Here is a 20,200-nt window from a genome sequence, read left to right as displayed (position 1 = left end):
TAGTCACAAATAATTGGTGAGAAAAACAATTTTTTTTTTTAAATAGAAGGACATATTTGCCTGTGTGAAAACACACACCAAACAAGATATACGACCCTCAGGTTGTAACAATCTTTATGTCAATTTAGACCCAAATCCTCAGAATCCCCTTCAAACACACACACAAACCCCAATATCATTAAAGACTGATTGATGTATTCTTTATTCCAAAGAAATCTGTTTGTCTATAGTTTTAACATCAGGTGGTCACTCAGTAGCAGACCCTCATCCCTACACTTAAATTTTGACCCCCTCATATACAACCCAAATGACTCCTCCACTTCAGTAGAAGTACTTATAATAACAACAATATAATCATATTAATATTCATGACCATCTTTTGATAAACCATTGCACAGTAGTAGAAATTTGAAAAAAGAACATAGAGCAGAGAAATTTAAAACATAGAATGGTTCGATTCCCCTTGGATCTCTTTAGGAATGTATGGTTTCTGTACTATCCTTAACCTGCCATTAACTCTTACGTGTTAAATTTAATTTGTTATGATGACAGGGGAAAAAATATATGCATGTCTGTAGAGATTGAATTACAACAGCTCATTTTTGTTGTTTGAAATGCCACTATCAGGCAGTAGGAGATATGACAACCAGCTGACCAGCTATGACTATCATGTACATCATGTTAGCTGCTTATACAAGAGTGGTCCAATACACTCAGGCACTAGTTAGTTCATTTATACCTACATGCATTGGCCGTTTTATCAGGTAGATCCACAGGTAGGTCACTTTGTAGGTATACAATTACTTGGTGTATATCATTACACCATCACAATACTTACTAACAAGCCAGATTCCATGTCAGTGTCTTGGCAGACCATCTACATAATACCTTATTAGCAGTGATCCTGTGGTTGCACCTTTTCACTGATGGGCAAGTAAAGAGAGCCTGACGAACTGTGGACTGCATTCAGTAACTGTATATTTACAAAGTCATCTATATGGTAGCTGGTCATTTTATCTCTAAAGGCCTGAATACACTAAAGCTTACATACGGTCTGATTTTGCACTCATTCTAGTAAGATCGTGTGAGTAAAGTAATACACTTTATCCCAACATGATGTACTATAAAGCAGTAATTAATGGCATTATCCTTTACACTACCATTCTGTTTAAAATAAGGTTTAGATGCTACTAAGGACTTGCCATGAACATTTCTTGGTTTAGGAAATAATTCCACTCTCATTAGCTTTTGCTTGCTTCCCTTAAGAGGATAACAGGGTCAGTTTATAGCAAGAGCGTGTAAATTAATAGAGTAATTAAAACGGGGGGAAAAAAGAGCAAAACGATGAACTTGTAAAAATATCAAATGAGGTCAAAAGGAAAAGGCAGAGGTTACGAAATTATGAAACAAATGTACCAGTACTGTTAACTTTGCATTGATGTGTAATACACATTTGGCAAAATCAGTTTAACCTCAAATCATAATTCCCCACAAACACTCCAAGAAAAGAAAAAAGAAAAACAATTCACTCCAGTTGAGGTGTAGGTACGATAGTGTTTTTCGGTGAAACCATGTTAACTATCACTTCAAGTATAAAACAGACCAAAAAAAAACCAAATAACTGAATAGTCAAGCTGATCTACCAGAACCATACATCAGCTCAACTGGCTCTACTGCATTGATAAACAGTATCAGAGTTTACCTTTGCGTCCTTCTCAAACTAAACTGTTGACCCTTGTGCATAATCTTCAGTATGTTGTTGCAAAGTAACAAAGGAATAGCTCATCATGTCTCCTGAGTGTATTCAGGCCTTAACATACAATTAATCCATCTTAATAACGGTCCATAATTTATAAAATACCTGTAGTTCTTTACCTTTTCATTTTTAACCTAGCAAAAGTAAGCCTGGGGAATTAAACAAGGTAGACGGAAAATAAAAATAACAACATTAATAATAATAAACCTAGTAAAGAAAAAAACTGAGAGAATGGATCAGTCTATTTGGAGTGTCCCTTCATTTTTTTTTCAGATTGTAGTACATTTAACATAGATTAAACATCCTCTTTTGATGGTGTGTGCTCTCATTTAGGAGAAGCCAGAAAGTTCAGCTCGAGGGAGTCTTTGTGCCAGGGAGCTGCAGTTCAGGGGGAGGTGAAGTATCTCTGCATTACACATTCATCTTCAGCTTCCAATGTCACTGCAGTATGAAAAGAGACCACCATTTTGTTTCTCTTTATGTGATATGTCTATAGTGATTTCCACACATCTAAAATAGCAAATCCAGACATGACAAAACACAGAGGAGGAAGTGGGAGGACCAGACTCCGATGAAAACATTCAAGTCCCTCTTCTACATTTTGTCATCCTGATCCACATGTTGAATTGTCCTTGCAGAGCAGTATGTCCCCAATCTGTCCGTTCCTGAACTCCTCCCTCTGTCTCTGTCTCTCTCCCTCTCATTCTCTCAGTCCTGGCCTCCCAGTAGGTCTGTATTTGCGGTGCTCTGAGGGGGTGGGAGTGCACAGGCTCTCGGAGGAGGGGAGTGGCCTCTTCGGCGCGGGCTAGGCCCGCCACCCCCCTCGCTGTCTGTGTTGGAGGAGGAGCGTGGCGGGGGCGGAGCTAGACGAGGCAGCGGTGCCGAGGATGGAGGGATGCGGGAGCACGAGGTTGTACGTAGGCTCTGTATGCGCCGGCACTCCTGGCAAATTCGTACATGAGTGCAGCCTCGTGGTAGAGGCACAGTCACTGCAGGGGGGCCTAGAGGCCCTGCGGGTGTACTCTTGGCCCCCAGAGGCTCCTCTAAGAGACGCTGAGGTCCAGGACCAAGCTCTGAGGGGCCTCCTGCACCTCCAGAGCCTCCTGTTAAAGGCCCAGCACCACTGTAGAGCTTGCCATTGCTGAGGCGCATCTCTCTGACCAGGCGCAGGGGACGTGAGGCCCCCAAGCTGAGGCGGGCCGGGTGTCGCAGGGCTAAAGAGCTTGATAGAGGCCGACGTCGGCGCAAACGAGAGCTCTTCTTACATGACACAGCATTCCGAAACTCGTTCAACATCTCCTGACACACAGACACCTGTGAAAGAGAGAATGGTAGGAAAGCAAATGCATGAAAGTTAATAATAATCTATGAACCTACTAACATCAACAAAAAAATTGCTAGTGTAGGCTTCAGTCAAATACATACTTCCTTCTGGAGGAAATACTGTCGTTAAAGCTGTTCTTTACTGCACATATACAGTGTTATTGCATTTAAGAAACACTTCTGTTTTTTATATTTAATTTTATGAGTAGTCTAAAAATATGTGATTTTATTCAAACTCATTTTAAGGAAGGAACAAAGGGGTCACCTGTCCCAGAAGTAGTTTTAAGACTTACTGTATGTTATGTGAATAAAAGTAAAATATGATATTAATGGTTAAAAAATCATAATGTAAGCAAAAAAATATCTAGAAATAATTGTTTTATGGTAACATCTTTTCACACTGAGTCTAAATAGAGTCAAATTGTTAGGTGCCTAGAGATTCCTGCCCTATAAAAGCTTATGCCTATAAAACAGGAATCTTTAAAGGTTTTCTGTAAGGTTTTCTTTGCAAAGTTCCATAATTGTTTTAAAGAGTGTAGTACTGTACACACTCCCAACCTCATAACCTACCCATTATGCTACACAATGCCAATTACTGTACATTACTGTACACAGGTACCGTACATGCAATGGTGACTGGCTGTGGTAGCCTCCATTTGGGTTTGAAGAGAGAAATCATACCTCATCTGTTTCAGCAGAGCGCCGTGTGGACCACACAAACTCCATCACTGACACAAACACAGCAATGATCAATCCACAGATCAATACCACAAAGATCCCACCAATATTCTCCATTCCTAGACCTGCAATACATAAAGACACACACACTTTATTAAACATACACATCCTTTCTTACACACAACAGAAATGTTGGCTGGAACCAGAAAAATACCCAGATATCTTTTCTTTGAATCGACACCCCAGCATGCACACACGTTATTAATTCCTGTTATGCTTAGAGCCAAGACCTGAATGAATTATAGAGAAGCATATTGACATTAAGCAAGGATTTCTCCTGATCCACAAAATAATGTGAGAATGGTCATACCTTTAGCTCTGTGGTCCTCCTCTTTGGGGCACTGCCCTCCCTCCCACCACCTTCTCTTCAAAATCTCCAGCCTATTATTTTCTTGCAGCTGCAGAACAGCCAGACTGATCTCATCCCTGAAGGGAGAGCCTGAGAAAAAGAGGGAGAGTGTGTGATAGAGAGTGATGGCAATATGACATACAAAACACATTCCTGAGATAAATCGAAATATAGTATTTGTTTTGTTTTCCAGTCCTGGCCTTCTTGGCATGATTCCATCTTTGTCTCACTCTATTTATGAATATGTGAATAGTAGATTGGCTTGGATGCCTTTACCCCTGGTTGCACAGAGCAGAAAAATTGTCACCTGTGCAAGGTGAAATTCATTTGGTCATGTTTGTGCCAATACATTGACAATACATTTTGTGGGTGTGCAATTTTTTGTTGGAATTCTGAGATGAGGACTCTGAGATTCCACTCAGTTCTCTATATCTCCTCTGACTCAGAAATAAAATGTTTCTATGCACACACCACATGGCATAAAGAAAATACATTGACCACTATGATAGACAGTAAATAGCCAGAAAATTTTAACATCATTCAGGGGCTTGTTTGAAGATAGAAAGCTAAATTCTTCGAGCTAGATAATGAAACTACACTTGATTATATATTGATAGATACAGTCCCATCCAAAAGCAGAGAGCTATCTATGGGAGAAAAGCAAGCCATTTTGAAGCTGGGACAAGATGGAAAATTGCAAAAGCATTGGACACAGCCAATACAACCATTTGGAATGTCTCGAAAAAGAAAGAAGCCACTAGTGTACTAACAACTAGACATGGAATACGTAGGCCCAGGAAAACAACAGCAGTTGATGACAGAAACATTGTGAGATCTTTGAAGAAAACTCCAAAAACAACAGTTAGTGTCATCAGAAATATAGAGGCAGACATATAGAGGTCATACTACAAGATACAATGAATTCAGAATTCTACAGAAACAACTGCCAATTTACACAGTAATGCATCCAATCTACAATTGGGAGCAACTTCATCATGCTGCAAAACAATTGCCCAAAACACACTGCCAAAACAACAAAGGACTTAATCAGGGGGGAAAACGGAAGGTTTTAGACTGGCAAAGTCAATCACCCGACTGTAATTCAGCTGAGCAGCATTTCACCCCCTGAAGAGGAGGCTGAATGTGCAAACAAATATTACGTGTTATTTACTTTGCAACTACCTGTTCTAATACTTTTGCTAACCTAAAATCGTGTGGTCTGACACCAAAGGTGTCATGTTATAAGTTGTTTAACACATCTAGATGTAAATATCAGGAAACAAAAGCTGAAAGCTGAAATTAACTATTGTCTCATATTCATCTTTTGATCTTAAACCCAAATGTATTCAGTATATTGCAAAAACAAAAGAATTGGCCTTGCCATTTCAACACATTTGGTTACAACTTTTGGTTTTATTTATATATGTTTTTAATATATTTTTGTAATGACAGCATGATGTGATTATACAATACATTTTCAAGGCTTAGGCTTAGGCTGTAAACTGTCTTAGCATCAATGCATCCTGCACAAAAGATTAACAAACAGCCCCATTAACCTCCAATTTAACTTGCACTCATTGAATATGTCCCTACAGTGTTTCTCTCTCTCTCACCAAGAGGCATGCCAATGCCATAGCCCTTGGTGTCCAGCAGTCCCCCAATCTGTGTGAGATTGCAGTTGAGACTGCGGTGGTACTCATTCATGGTGCTCTCCAGAAGAAAGGCGTATTTAGAGTTCAGTACACGAGCAATGCCTTCCTCTGTGCTCTTCACAAACACACTGGGCTGCTTGGAGTACATGTAGTTCCACATGCGCTGGTATGTCTGGTAACGCGAGTTCTGGAACGGAGACAGAGATGAAAAGTAATTGTGACAGACATTTGTCCTTGTCACTGTTCTAGCAACTTTGCACTTTTTTGAAACAGTCCTTAGCTTGCTGATACATGATACACGGGAACTTTTTTAACAACACATTTTTTATCCTTGTGAAGAGGAAAGGAGAAATGAAGAGTGAAGTTTTACATACACTGGGCCTCATTTTTCAATCTTTCATAAAGTTGTGTGAAAATGTTTTCATGGGCCTGCCACCAGATTTGCAAAAGTTTTGGTGACTTTAGAAAAAAAAAATCATAAAAAGCTCACAGAGACAACAAAATGCCAAAAAAAAAAAAAACGCACCCTCAATGTAAGTTAATTCTTGTATTAATGCGATTTCAGCATACAGACTATGTTCTCCTTTTACAGGGTGCCATTTTTTTGTCCTAATTAAATAGGTAGTCTTATCTTTTAATTTAATAGTTCATTATTTTATGGATTTAGTTTAGATTGCAGTCTTTCAATTCATTTATATAAACTGACTGAGTTTCTCAAAAGGTTCAGTAAAATCGTGTGTAATTGAAATACATTTTAAATGCCAATTAAATAATTTGAAGCCTATTAATTGAGGTTCGCATTAGTTAGTCTACTACAACATGTTTGTGAACTAACTGGATTTTCATAAATACCACATTTTTTGTGTGTAAATGCTCTTGTGAATGATTTCTGAGTAAATTCATTCATATCCAGCGTGATAATTGAGGCCCAATGTGTGTTAATAATGTAATAGATATTAGAATCAGTTTGTTTCCAGCTTGTTTATGCGTGTGTTGTCTGAAGTAGTTACTGAACAGAATTTCACTGTATGAAATGAGATTGAACTGAGCTGTTCCAAATGGAATAAAAAAGTTTCTTAATCTAAATGCCAAGCATTAAATCCCAGCTAAGTTTGCAGTTATCTTTATACAAATATAGTTTAAACAGAAATTATGTATCATACACAATCAGAGACAACAACACAAACACACACAGAATGTCAAGGCCTTACACAAGCAAACAAGACCTGCTACAACAACACACTGTGCCAAGAGTGACTCAAATCAACAAACAAAATACAACACTCCTTCAAACACCAGCATATGCCAACTCAAACAGAAACATCGCCTGATACACGCTTACCATACGCACAGCGGATGTGTGGTGTGGTTGTTGGTATTAAATAGAGAGAGTGTGTTTGAGAATCATATGGATCGTACCATGAAGAAGGTCATGGTACTCCCACCATGTATAGTGCCATACTGAATGTTGGTTTGGTCTGCCAGGTCATCGGGTGACTCGATGGGGACCTCCATCCTCTGCACTGTCAGAAATGCAGCCAGATTGGCTGTATACGAGGAGATGATGATCAGAGTGAATGCCCACCTGAGAGGAAAAGAGACAGAGAGAGAGAAAAGTATATATGAAGGAATGAATGATTAGAAAGCAAAACAATTTTGACCTTTATTATATCTAACTATATTAGTATAATTAACATTTATAATATTTAACCTTAAATACACTGAAACTCTGATTGGAAAGAAATTAATTAAATGACATGCTGTTGCAAGCACCTACACACACACACACACACACACACACACACACACACACACATACACACTAACCAGACTCCGCTAACACAGCGTGTAGACAGAGCTTTAGGCATGATTTCTGATCCCTGCTGCATGAAGCCTCCCACTGGAAACCACAGACTGTTTCCTAGTGTGTACTGGTTCTCCAGCAGGTCCCGGCGTTCCCGCAAGCACGGGTGAGGGTTATACCACTCATAAGGGCTTAACCTAGGATGCACACAGAGAAACACACAAAGTGTGACCTAAATGTGAATATAATGTCTCTTTTCTTGCTTCCAAGCCATCCATCAGTAAACACAATGCTTAAAATAGAGCTGGAGTCTGGCAGATTTTTTTTTTCCAATCACTCAATTTGGCTGCCTCTTCTTACAGGACAAGAGCATTTGATTGACATTGCAAATGACTAGCCACAGACAGTTAATTTTGTGTGATAGATATATTCAGTTAGTTGTGGCCAGTTAAATGTGTAATAAATGTAAGATGGTCCGTAGGCGGAGTGTCTGAGGCTGAGACTTGTGATTGATTGACTGTGGTTCACAGAGTAGCAACTTATCAGGAGTGTTTTATGGTTACATGAAGCATTCTGTAGCATAGTTACAGTTATAATATTAGATATTAGATATCAGATATATATCAGTGCTCAACTCTGAGACATGCCACACAAACAGAGCACTGAAAACTAGAGGTTACAAAACACATAAACAACTATCTCTGATTGTGAGGTGGGGTATGTGTGAGCGAGTGTGGGAATGTGTAGGTGTATGTGTGTGTGTGTGTTTGTGTACCTAGCAGCGAGGAAAAGCACACAGCTGACAGCCAGGTAGGCCAACAGCATGAAAAGCCAAACGGCCGGAGAGAAGGGATCCAGGAATGAGAAATAACCCGGCTTTCGACCCTAAAGAGGAGAAACAAGTGGAAGATACTTTATTAAACACAGTATAAATAAAAAATAAAGGAGAAATATACATATATACTGTATACATACATCACAGCTAAGCAATGTGTACTGGTAAAGCAGTATTCAGAAGCTTAAATGACACCTTTTATGACAAAACTGACATATCAGGGCTCAACCTTAACTCTTTTTACTTTGTAGCACTGGTGCTCCCAACTTTAAAAAGTTAGGCGCATCACAACTACAATTAATCATCTTCATTTATTAATGTCTACAGGAGGTTTATGCATGACCTGTGTATTTTCAGTTCTTTAGCTACTAAAAACTCTGTTTAAACTATATATTAATGTATTTCATTTCTATCTGTCATGTGTTTCAGTTCAGTTCAATTTCAGTCACTTTCCATTTCTTGTTACTTTTTTCTCTCCTGCGGTTAAAACATAGGTTGGGTCATTACATGAGAGATGATGAATTTCAGCAAGCACTACTCTATTTTTTTTTTTTTTTACATACCATCTGATGTTCATTCATGTTCATTTTTTCGATAAAACGTGTTTAAGACAAGGAGACAATAATCCATTTACTCGCGCTTCTTGCGGCAGTTTTGAGTTGGCCCACGCTCTACCACACTCACGCACCGTAAAAAAAAAGCATCAAAACAACATTTAATGTTGGAATTTGTGATTTAAAAAACACATAATTTGGAAGCCGAGACTTTCTTCAGACACAGCTGATTATGAATTCCGACCTTAAATGGTAGAGCGCATCACATACACACGATCCGCACGACGCTAACCAACGCGTTGAGAATATGAAGCAGGTAACAGAATACAGCGTGTGAGACAGGAGGGTGGTGTGCAGCGTTGCACCGCGGTAAAGTTTGCGGTAAATTGCTACCAACTAGGTTTTATATAGCACAATAAGTTTATATGAGTAATAAAAAGGTATGAGATTAATAATATATATGCTATTTAAAAAAATCAAATACGAAATCCATACTGTATTCTAACAATGCAATACATTAGATATCCTGCGAAGTAGACGACTATAATCTTGGTACAATCTTACACAGTTATAAACCTAACTTTAACCTCGGTGCAGCGCTGATTGTGGAATCCAATTCTAAAAGAAAGACATGTAAAGATGAAGTTTAATTGGTTATGTAATGTAGAACGGTGGACCGGTCACTGTATCAGCTCACAGTAGGCACATACTGTGCAGTAATATTTTCAATCGCATAAATGCTCCCAAATATATTTTGAGTTTGCACAGATAGTCGCAATTTCGCGCCGTGCATATATACAAACCCTATATCATAACCTACATATATACAGGTATTCAAATAAATGGTTATTCAAACAGGCATCAGCTGTCATAAACACTGCTTTTATCAATTCCAATGACCTGAGTCAAGTAACACTGACTACGTTTACATGGACAGCAGTAATCTAATTATTGACCTTATTCTGAATAAGACAATATTGTGATTAAGGTGTTTCATGAGTCGCTTTTAGAATATTCATTTAATGTTCCCGTTTTACATGTTATAGAACATAGATCGATTAACAGCACGTCATTATGTCCCCACGTCACGCCATCCGATGTTCCCTCCAGAATTTCACGTATCGACATACAGTTCGTCTTCGTTATGGAACCGTATACAGTTTCATATTTCTGATTTTACAAAAGGTTCAAGTGCCGTTAATTATTCGTCATGCTGTACGTGCTAATAGACGACTGCTTGAAGCCGTGGGCTGCGACCAAAACCGCATACTTACATACTATAGAGTATATAGAAATGCATGTATTTCGCCTACTATATAGTGGGTAAGTATGCAGTTTCGGATGTGGCCGTGATCTCTTGTTTGCCGTCAAACGGTTGAGCACTGCCGTGTGTGTGTACGTGTCCTGTCACAAAATTCAGTGAAATCTTCCACACAACATTAATAGTGTGATTAAGGTGTGCACATGTCTGTAATGCACGTCGAAAATGCGACTAAAACAGGAATACTCCACATGTCTTAATTCGATTTAATTCGATACTTCGAGTATGACTTTAATCGGATTAAGGTCATCAATATTCGCTGTTTACATGCTAGTTTCTTAATCAGAGTATTGTCTTAATCGGGTTAATATCGGATTATTGTTGTCCATGTAAACGTACTGAATGATTGTAGCACACCACATATTTATGTTTTACAGCTTATTTATCTTTTATCCATAGGCTTAACACATTTACCCTCCAAGTGCGCCTGCCTTTAATAATGCACTCATTTAGAGTCCCATTAGGAATCCGAATGCAACCAGTTAATAAGTTCCACTAAGATTTAGGATTCCTTATTTAATTACTATCCTGTATCATTCTGTGGCAGTAATAGTTATTAAAGTGCAGTTAATCATTAAAAACTCCATGCGTCAAATGCTTTTTGCCTGGCAAATAACGTGAGGTGGCTGAATTAGGGTGATTTGAAAACCGAACAAAGGTGAGTACCCAAAGATGCTCTGAACATCCCCTATGCCATGTACATGGTAACATCAAAACAGTGAAGATTTTTTGTATATTTTGTCTTATACTTAATTAGAGCATGCTTGATCTTGATGTTTTACATGCTGATCAATTATGAAACAACTCAAGTGTAAAAAACCTATGAGACACTGCTGACTAATGAGACACACTAGCAACAATGAACCAGTATAGCTATAAAAACAAAATTACATTAAGTGACTTTTAACAAGTCAGAAAAGTCTAATGGAAGTATCATAATACAGCCTTGTGTCAGCAAAAATGTTATCCACTTTACAGCAGCCAACTGGTGTATGTTGGAGTAAGCCTTTATGACTGCTGATCTTGGTTCATATCAGCTGGGCAACAGCAACATACATATTTTTTTCTAATTGCAAATTTTATTATAATAATTCATTGTAGCACTTTTCTTATAAAGCCCTAAAAATATTTGCCTTTTCGAATAGTGCTACGTAAATGACGTTTATGCTGAAAATCAGAGCAAGCTTCACTTATATAGCACTATTTTCCCCAATACTACATCAACATGCCTGCGTCGGAGGAATATGTCTATTTATGGCTTTGCTTTTTCTCACAAGTAGAGGGAATATTTATCACAGGCCGAGCCACTACAGAAACAGCCAAGTTAAATCAAGAGTCTCAGAGACTGTGTGTGATTGTGTGCATATAAATCTTTTTATAGCTTACTATATGAACTCGGTAAAGAATACTGATGCCCAGGGTCATGAAAGGTTTGGAGAAATCGATGACTTTCTCTCTCTCAGAGGTGATAGTGAAAGCAGCTACGGCTAAATCCGCTTTCTGCTCCAGATAAAGAGAAAGAGAGCAAGAACAAAGGAAACGTCAGTAGTGTGAAACGAGGCATTTAAAAAATGAAGGAAGATAAATGCAGAAAATGAAACATGTGTGTGGACTTACTCTGTTGATAAGCTCCCCCACCATGCCAGTCCAGGAACCGTTGGGTTCTGGAGCTCCGTATAGACCGTCATCTACCAGTTTGATTCGATAAGTAAACTTCAGAATGTCTGATAATTCCTTCAGCATGTCCACACAGAAGCCTTCATACTGCTCATTCCCCTCTAGTTCCTGATAATTTGCTTTCCTCATCACATACGGGTTCTCCTGTGTATACGCACACATACACACATACACACAGTGAGTTAGATGTAAGAACCTTGTTACAGCACATAGTTCAGAAAATGGCCACCACACAGTGCATATAGTGCATGTGGTGCTGTAAGATCTCACCAGTATGGTGGTGACAATGAGGGTCTTGTTGGTCAAAGTTTCAGAGACATTGATATCCAGACTGGTGGAGTTCATGACCAGGGTGTTGTTAGAATACCAAATACCAATCTAACACACAGACAGAGAACACAGAAGACACATTACCAACCGTTATCTAAAATAAGAACTGTATACAGAGAGGTGTGAACGCGTGTTACCTGTTTGTGGCCTGATTTATGTTTCTCCAGGATATGCAGGGTGTAGTTGGTTCTCTGGCCTTTGCTGTTAAACTCAACACGGCCTGTTAAACCATCATACTCCACCTGAGGGCACAGAGAAAGGATAAGCATGACAGATAAAAACCAAGAGCAGTGGTAACCCTGAGATGGTCTGCTCTCACAGCTCCAACATGCTACCACCTGTAGCATGCAATGTGTGATACTGATTTGTGGTTTTAGGTATGTTGGGAGCCTAGTGTTGACCATCTGGGCCTCCAGAGAAATTATTTAACCCATTCCTAGAGAAAGAGGAAAAATAACCAGCAATTTATAAACTACAAGCACATTTAGTTTTGAGAAACAGTTGACTAATTTGTGTTTCCCACTGTACTGCAGGGACCGTTATCTAAAATAACAAATAAGTGATGCGGCTTATGACGCGGATACATCATTTGGGCATACAGCAAAAACACAACAACACACTGACCATGGAAAGGGCTCAGATTGAAGATGTTCTTCATTGTTTTTCCTTAATTACAGACAAATGACATCAGCACAAATGTAGTTTTAAAATGACATACAGTAACTACGGTGGCCTATAAGTGCAAAATACATTAGCCAACGTAACAACAAATGTGAAATCAAAAAAACAAAAAACTCAGAACTAGGTCCATATTGAACATCAGATTCTCGTTGCCGATTAGCTACACCACACATCGGTCTGAAAGACCATGGAAAATGGGGAACCAGAGAATGTTTACAATCGAAGGAATTATGAGCCTAAATAAATCTACTGACACCTTTATCCATGCTTAAATTTTATCAAGGGAATAATATGATGATATTTCACACATGCTGGCAATATTGCATGGCAGTATTATGAGTATGCAAATACCGAAAACCTGCCTAAAGGAGGCCGTGTTATTCAGAAGAAAGAAGTACTCCTCACTATAATATAAGTAACTTCACAGTAAAACCATTTTAATAGCAAGACTGAAAATGTGCAATTCCTGTTCCCTTTAATAGTCATACGCCACGTCCAATCAGCCACCAGCATGTGTTGTTTAATAAGGACCTATGGGCTAGATTTATAGTTCATGTTGGTGTATTTCTGATTTTACTGTTTGTTAATGTGTTCTGTACTTACGGGCTACCAAATTTAAATGCTTTTAAATGCTACTAAAGGATTGTACAAAATACACACTCACTATTGGGTTAAGGTTTTGAAATGACCTACTCTGCAGCACAAACTAAAAGGTTTCCTGGAACTACAGCCTGGGAACTGGCTCTCATTCAGAACTAAAACCGATACTCCAGAAAGTAGTATTCTAAAGTTTCTAAATAAGGTCATGTAGTGGAAACATGCCTAATGGAAATCCGCACACACACTGACCATGCGCAGGTAGTTCATGAGACTGGTCCCATGTTGCCAGATCTGCGGAGAGGAGCAGCTTAAGGGTTTCACTCCGATTTCCTGACTTCTGTTCAGCTCCTGTACGGCGCTCGCTACCACATGGACGGCATCGAACAGCAAAGCTGAAGACAGCTAGGCACAGCACATAGAGAGTAGTAATGTGTGTGTGTGAATGTTACTGTATCTTAGTGGAGACCAAATGTCTCCATAAAGATAGGAATATCTGAAGGTTTTGATATTTGACTGGACAACAAAACTTCAGCATTTTTTAACTGCAATGTTAAAAAACTAAAAGTGTCAAAAGCTTTCTTTTCAGCTACTGAGGTTAAAGTTAGATTTAGATTTAACCATAGCTTTAATTAGCATGTGTGTGTGCGTGTGTGTGTCTCACCGTTGGTCCTGGGTATGGGTTAAGGTCACAGCCTTCTCTCCAGGACAGGTTGAGGCTCCGGATAAACTCCAGGTAAAATGGGTGAGTGGTGTTGAACATTGAGAAGCCCACAATGTTGGAGTGCTCATCTACCACATCATCCAACCACAGCAAAGGAAAGTCCTACATGCACACACACACATCGCCATAACATAACTGCCTCACATGCCCTACTGTCCATGCATAACCATGTATTACTTAACATATTTTATTCCCTTTGTCTTTTTCCTGTTTTTTTTGTTGTTGTTTTTTTTTTTTTTTTTAAATATGTATGTACCCTGGTGTTGTTGTAAATGAGAGCTTTAAAAAAAAAATTATAAATAAAAGAAGGAAATGCAAAACAAGGTCAAGGGGTTTAGATCCCAGACCCAATCCAGAGACAAAATTAGGTTGAAAAAGTGCAGACAACAAAAAAACAAATCTTTCTTACCATGGTGGTGAGGATGTACTTGTAAAATGCTGATGTCATCCCTAACTCAGATGCCTAGAAAAGAAAAGAGAAGAAGAGATTAGAGCATGGATTGCGTATTTACATAGAATGAGGAAGGTGAAAGGGGGAGAGAATCGTTTCATCTGCAGGTTGTACTATACATATTCAATGTGCTTAAAATCAACCACAGTACAAGTACAAGTGAACAGAGCTGAATTACAGTAGCTGTAAATAAAAAAGGAGAGAGAAAGAGAGAGCGAGAGAGAATGATAGGAACAGAAGGAAGCCATCACCAAGCTCCATTTAAATGCATTAGTTCTCACTACAACAGCCACCAGGGGACACCCCGATGTGTGTGGTGCAACTCAAACCCAAATCATTTTGCCAAGTTGGTGTGTGTGTGTGTGTGTGTGTGTGTGTGTGTGTGTGTGTGTGTGTGTGTGTGTGAGGGGTGGGTATTATGACAAAAAAATTCTTGAAGGCATTTTTATGATACGGGGTACATATCTTCATATAGGTTTGCTCTCAAAATGCCAGCAAAACAATAGTGTTTAAAAATAGTGCATTTAAAAAAAGGGTTAGATTTTTTTATATAATGTCTACAATTGAACATTAAGACTGAAAAGAAGGGCAAAACAAAAAAAAAAACTGTCAAATGTTAAGATTTCACAATTTTAAACTTATATACCATTTTTTTTTACATCAAAACAGCTGTTTCAGATCAGTTTGCAATTAAATATATTTAAAAAAAATTATAAGTTTTTATATTATATTATATTATATTATATCTTTTGCCCAAATTTTCCTGACTCTGACAAGGAAAATGATCTTTTTTAACTGCAGCTTTTATTTAAAGAATTAAAAGAGGGTTTCCTTTTTTATTACTGAGCTTGAGGTTAAGATTAGGCTTATGTGTTGAAATAGCATTAATTAGCTACAGTAATAAATATGTCCTCACAAGGACAGTAAGGCAAACATACTATGTGTGTGTGTGTGTGTGTGTGTGTGTGTGTGTGTGTGTGTGTGTGTGTACCTTTTTCAGAATCAGGTATGACACAGAAGCATTAGCATCAATGATGATTGTAGCTATTTTATCATCGCGGATCTCTTTCAGTAAGGATGTGGGATCGAGATCATCATCCAGCATTCTGACAGACAGTGTTTCCCTGGAGATGAGAAAACGCCTCACCAGCTCCTCCAATCTCAGCAGACCTGAAAAGCAGGTGGGGTTAAAGATATCACAAGAGGATGTGTGTGTGTATGTGTGTGCGTGTGCATTAAATGTAAATAAGCGGCTGTCTTCTCATGGGAGTGTGTGTACGGAGAGAGAGCCAGTGAACCCAGTGCCAAACTTTAATTAGTTTGAGGGAGGAGAGAAATCAATGCGCTCACTTACATGCTCTCATTCTCTCTTTCTCTCTCTCTCTCTAACTCCCCCAGCACTTCTCCATCTCCCCCTTCCTGTATCTTCCTCTCTCTCGCTCACCCACTCACTGATTCCTGCAGCAACCCTTCCCAGATATATTCTCAGTGGATTTCACGGACTCTCTTTTTTGCGTATTAGTACTATTCATGCCATCTTTCAGCTTCTCTCTCTCTCGTTCTCTCTTCCTCGTTCTCTCACATTCCACTCACTGCACAATGAAAACTGAAGGTGATGAACAACAGAAAGTAAATAAATCCTAACAGTCAACAAGCAAGTGCTCTGAGAACAAACTCCACTATTTGCAATCATTACATTCTTGTCCAGAGAAATTCTGCCCTTATCACTCCTTACTACCTGCCCTCATTCAGAGGAATCCATTAGCCAATTCTGTTAGGACAGTGAAACCCCTTCACGTCTGTCCCAAAGCCCTGCCATACTCCACTAACAAAACCTATCAATCTGTAGGCAGGTCAGGACTAGCATCCCTCATACATTTTGCTGAATAATGCATAAGTTACTGAATAATGTGCTTTAAGCTGAATAACTGAATAATAAAACCAAAGATGAAGATGTGTCTAAGAATAGTACACCTTTCTAACTGCAGTCACATATAAAAAAAAAATAATAAAGGACAATAATAATGTCCTTGGATTATGGATTGTGGGTTTATTAAGAGCTAGAGAGCAAGTGCAGTAAGGATATACATTTTTTTTTGGACCACTTGCTTTATCCTCCTACTTTCATTGTTGTTCTCAGAATTGCGCCTCAAAGGTCAGATCTAGAATTCTCTTGCAAACTTTCAACAGAATGCAAGACCTTCATCATCCCCCCTCACTGAAGTCCTGAATAAGTATTCCTACAGTGTTCACTGAATAACGCACACAAGTGTAACAGGTGCATGTGTCCGAGAGGTGGCCATCTTGTGGTCAGACTGGACGCTGTTAAATCAGATGTATAATGGCTCCCCTCTCATGTGCCCATTTGCACTAACACATAAAGGCAGACACAGAGATCAAATAGAGTGTGCCGAATCAGAGGTGATCGCCAGCGTGTCCAATCAGAGGGCAGAATAATGACTGGGTTGTAATGAGAAATAAATGAACATATTCTCATTAATTAATGACTGTGCATCACACACACACAAATACAAAACACACACACACACACACACACACACATACATATATATATATATAGAGAGAGAGAGAGAGAGAGAGAGAGCAAGTGCTCTCTCTATCTCTCTATCTCTCTCTCTCTCTCTCTCTCTCTCTCTCTCTCTATATATATATATATATATATATATATATATATATATATATATATATATATATATATATATATAAAAAGAGATGCACCGATGTATCGGCCAATAATCGGTATCGAACAGTAAAGGCTATTTTTAGTTCAAAAAATCAGATGATCAGGGCCGATTATATCCTGTCAATCAAAAGAGGGCGGGAAAACACATCGATTTCATGCTGTGTGTAAAGATGATGTCTCTTGTGTGGGACGATGACAAAACTGCAGTTTGTAATCTCTGCACTGTTAAAATTTTACACTGGAAGTGAGCAGCAGCGAATTGGGAAGCGGGAGTTTCGGTGTCGAGTCTATTTTTTGTCGCTCCGGCGATTCTCACCCTGAATTGAAGGGCCAGTACACGGTTGAAAGATTTAAATGAAGATGATTTGACAAAAAAAGTCTATATTGCACAGAAAAATATATTTGTAGAGTAGTATATTTCATATCCAGTTAATGTTAATATGAGTTAATATAATCAAAAAAAAAGTTGATATTATATATTACCAGTTTGATGTTCAATGATGAAGTAGAAATGCTTTTGTTTGTGGTGAGTGAATGTGAGACCAACAGGAGGTTTTTTAGAATTCAGTCAATCTTAATATGAATTAATAACATTCAATAAGTTAAGAAATCTTACTTTAATCTTCAGAATTTAGTTCATGTGTTAATGTTAATTTGAGTAATGTGTTTTCTGTTTATGAGACCAGTTACTGTGAAACAACTTGTTGAAATGGAGAGAATAAAGTTTTTATTTGCATTTCTTTCAGAATTGTGGAATTAATTATTAATTTTAAAGAAGGCATAAAAGGCAGAACTATCTGTATCGGCCGAAATTACTCTGAATAATCGGTACCGGCTGAGAAATGTAGTATCGGTGCACCTCTAATATATATATATATATATATATATATATATATATATATATATATATATATATATATATATATATATATACGCAGCACAAAGCAGGAGTGTGGTGCAGGGTCCACTGGCCTGTCTCTCCATCTCCTGCCACCATTTTAAATGAGCTTGATGAATGGCAAGTTGCACCTACTCTGCTGCCATGGCAACCACAGTGCAGCCAACTAGGTCAGAGCCAAGCCATGTGAATTGACGATCTCACAAATGCTCACACTTGCTTAATTGAACTAATAATAATGAATATACTGAACTAATGTAAATATTTTCAGGCAGTACAATACAGGGCAGAATTTAATCATTATGTAAGGCTTCCAAGCTTCACACACAATGCACTGTTGTGCAGGGACATTCCTCTGCCATGGCTGACCAGCGCTCATCTGAATCCATATTTAGTGGAGGGATGGATGAAGAGCAGAGGGAACATTTTACAGAGCTTCCCTCATTTATTCCTACATTTTACATTCACAATGGTTCACATATATTGAGATACAGTTAGAGTTAATTAACAAACATCTTATTGTAGCACATTAATTATTCAAACCAGAATCATGAGAGTCTCTACTTGCTGTACATCAAATATTTTTCAGTCTGAAAGCTGAGTGGCCATACAATCCCTATGGTGACTCATCTGGAAAGGCATTTTGACATGTGTGGAGCTCCTGGGCAGGTCATACATGCTGATGGAGAGAGCAAAGATCAAAGACTCACACTCAGCCTTGGCACAGACCAGACTGGCTGATGGGTAGCTGAAAGAGCGTAGGATGGCACCCACGGCCAAGCTCAGATCCTCGTTGCTAGGATACAATGTGACGGACGCGAAACGCAGGTAAGGCAGCCGTGGAGTCTCCTCAGGACCGATCTTCACATGAGGGATCTGAGAAAAAAGAGAGAGGGACAGAAAAGAGAGGAGAGAGGAAGTATAAGAGAGTTTGTTCAGAATTGGTCAGAAATACTGAAAGAGTCACAGGTATACATCCTACTATAGTTACTGTTCATCCTATTCTGGAAGCATTACCAATCAAACACCAAAAATATGCACTGGCTCACCTCCTTCTCCCCACAGATGTGACTGACAGTAGAACCTGAGGCAGGACTGGAGGCGGGGCCAATCACAGCAACAACACCCTTAGGCAGAATCTGGCACACTAAAAGAAAACAAAATCTGTAGGGATCTCTTTCCTCGGGTCTTTTTTCCCAGTCAGCACACTCCTCCTTTCGAATAAGGTCAATTCATACTGATAGATAGAGCTGCCCAATACCCTTATAGCCCTTATATATTTCACTCTTAATTCCCTTTTTCTCAGTGTGTTTATGTGTGAATGGGACTTACTGGTGTCTGTGGTCTCATACTGAGAGTCTTTCTGGAGCTCAAAGACTTCTACATCCACGCGAGCACGAGCTGGTCCCTCCAGCATGCTGTTGATGTTCTCCCGTGCTAAAGCTAAAGCCAACCGCTCTCCACGGCCACAGGCAGAGCGGTCATCCAAAATTGCCGCTGGTCAGGCAGAGGGAGGAGCAAAACACACACACACATAGAGAGAGAGAGAGAGAGAGAGAGAGAGAGAGAGGGGGCACCATTTACTCTGTGCCAGTGAGTTTGCCTCTCAAGGGCCAACTCCAAAAGGTCATGGCAGAAAATTCTGTGCTTAATGTGGTGGCAGTAAGAGCAGCCAAGCAAAGGCCAAAGGCAAAGTGTGGATTTGGCCGAACAAAGTGGCTATTTAAAAGACCCCTGCTTGGTGATTCAGAGGAAGTGAAGGACAATGATGTTCTGACACAGACTTGAATTTCCAGCTGCAGCATC

At 39.0% G+C, this 20,200-nt stretch overlaps 1 protein-coding gene across 1 annotated transcript in view; it reads right to left on the bottom strand.

Moving 5' to 3' along the window:
• Window positions 1–451: 451 nt before the first annotated feature.
• The window catches only part of grik5 (glutamate receptor, ionotropic, kainate 5), a 71,841-nt gene continuing 52,092 nt past the window's right edge, over window positions 452–20,200 (bottom strand). The window contains exons 3-20 of the mRNA XM_053625027.1: window positions 19,727–19,891; window positions 19,444–19,541; window positions 19,105–19,270; window positions 15,784–15,962; window positions 14,751–14,804; window positions 14,282–14,443; window positions 13,870–14,022; window positions 12,477–12,581; window positions 12,280–12,387; window positions 11,950–12,153; window positions 11,719–11,832; window positions 8,398–8,507; window positions 7,646–7,819; window positions 7,238–7,403; window positions 5,780–6,005; window positions 4,128–4,256; window positions 3,761–3,882; window positions 452–3,070 (exon numbers count right to left, since the gene is read on the bottom strand). Of these exons, the coding sequence (XP_053481002.1) occupies window positions 2,465–3,070; window positions 3,761–3,882; window positions 4,128–4,256; window positions 5,780–6,005; window positions 7,238–7,403; window positions 7,646–7,819; window positions 8,398–8,507; window positions 11,719–11,832; window positions 11,950–12,153; window positions 12,280–12,387; window positions 12,477–12,581; window positions 13,870–14,022; window positions 14,282–14,443; window positions 14,751–14,804; window positions 15,784–15,962; window positions 19,105–19,270; window positions 19,444–19,541; window positions 19,727–19,891 (3,041 nt within the window). The 3' untranslated portion in view covers window positions 452–2,464. The remainder of the gene's footprint in view (window positions 3,071–3,760; window positions 3,883–4,127; window positions 4,257–5,779; window positions 6,006–7,237; window positions 7,404–7,645; window positions 7,820–8,397; window positions 8,508–11,718; window positions 11,833–11,949; window positions 12,154–12,279; window positions 12,388–12,476; window positions 12,582–13,869; window positions 14,023–14,281; window positions 14,444–14,750; window positions 14,805–15,783; window positions 15,963–19,104; window positions 19,271–19,443; window positions 19,542–19,726; window positions 19,892–20,200) is intronic.

This window comes from Ictalurus furcatus, chromosome 1 (genome assembly GCF_023375685.1).
Source record: "Ictalurus furcatus strain D&B chromosome 1, Billie_1.0, whole genome shotgun sequence".
Lineage (NCBI taxonomy): Eukaryota > Metazoa > Chordata > Actinopteri > Siluriformes > Ictaluridae > Ictalurus > Ictalurus furcatus.
Note: the sequence above shows the minus strand (reverse complement) of the source record. Positions and strands in the feature narration are given on the sequence as shown.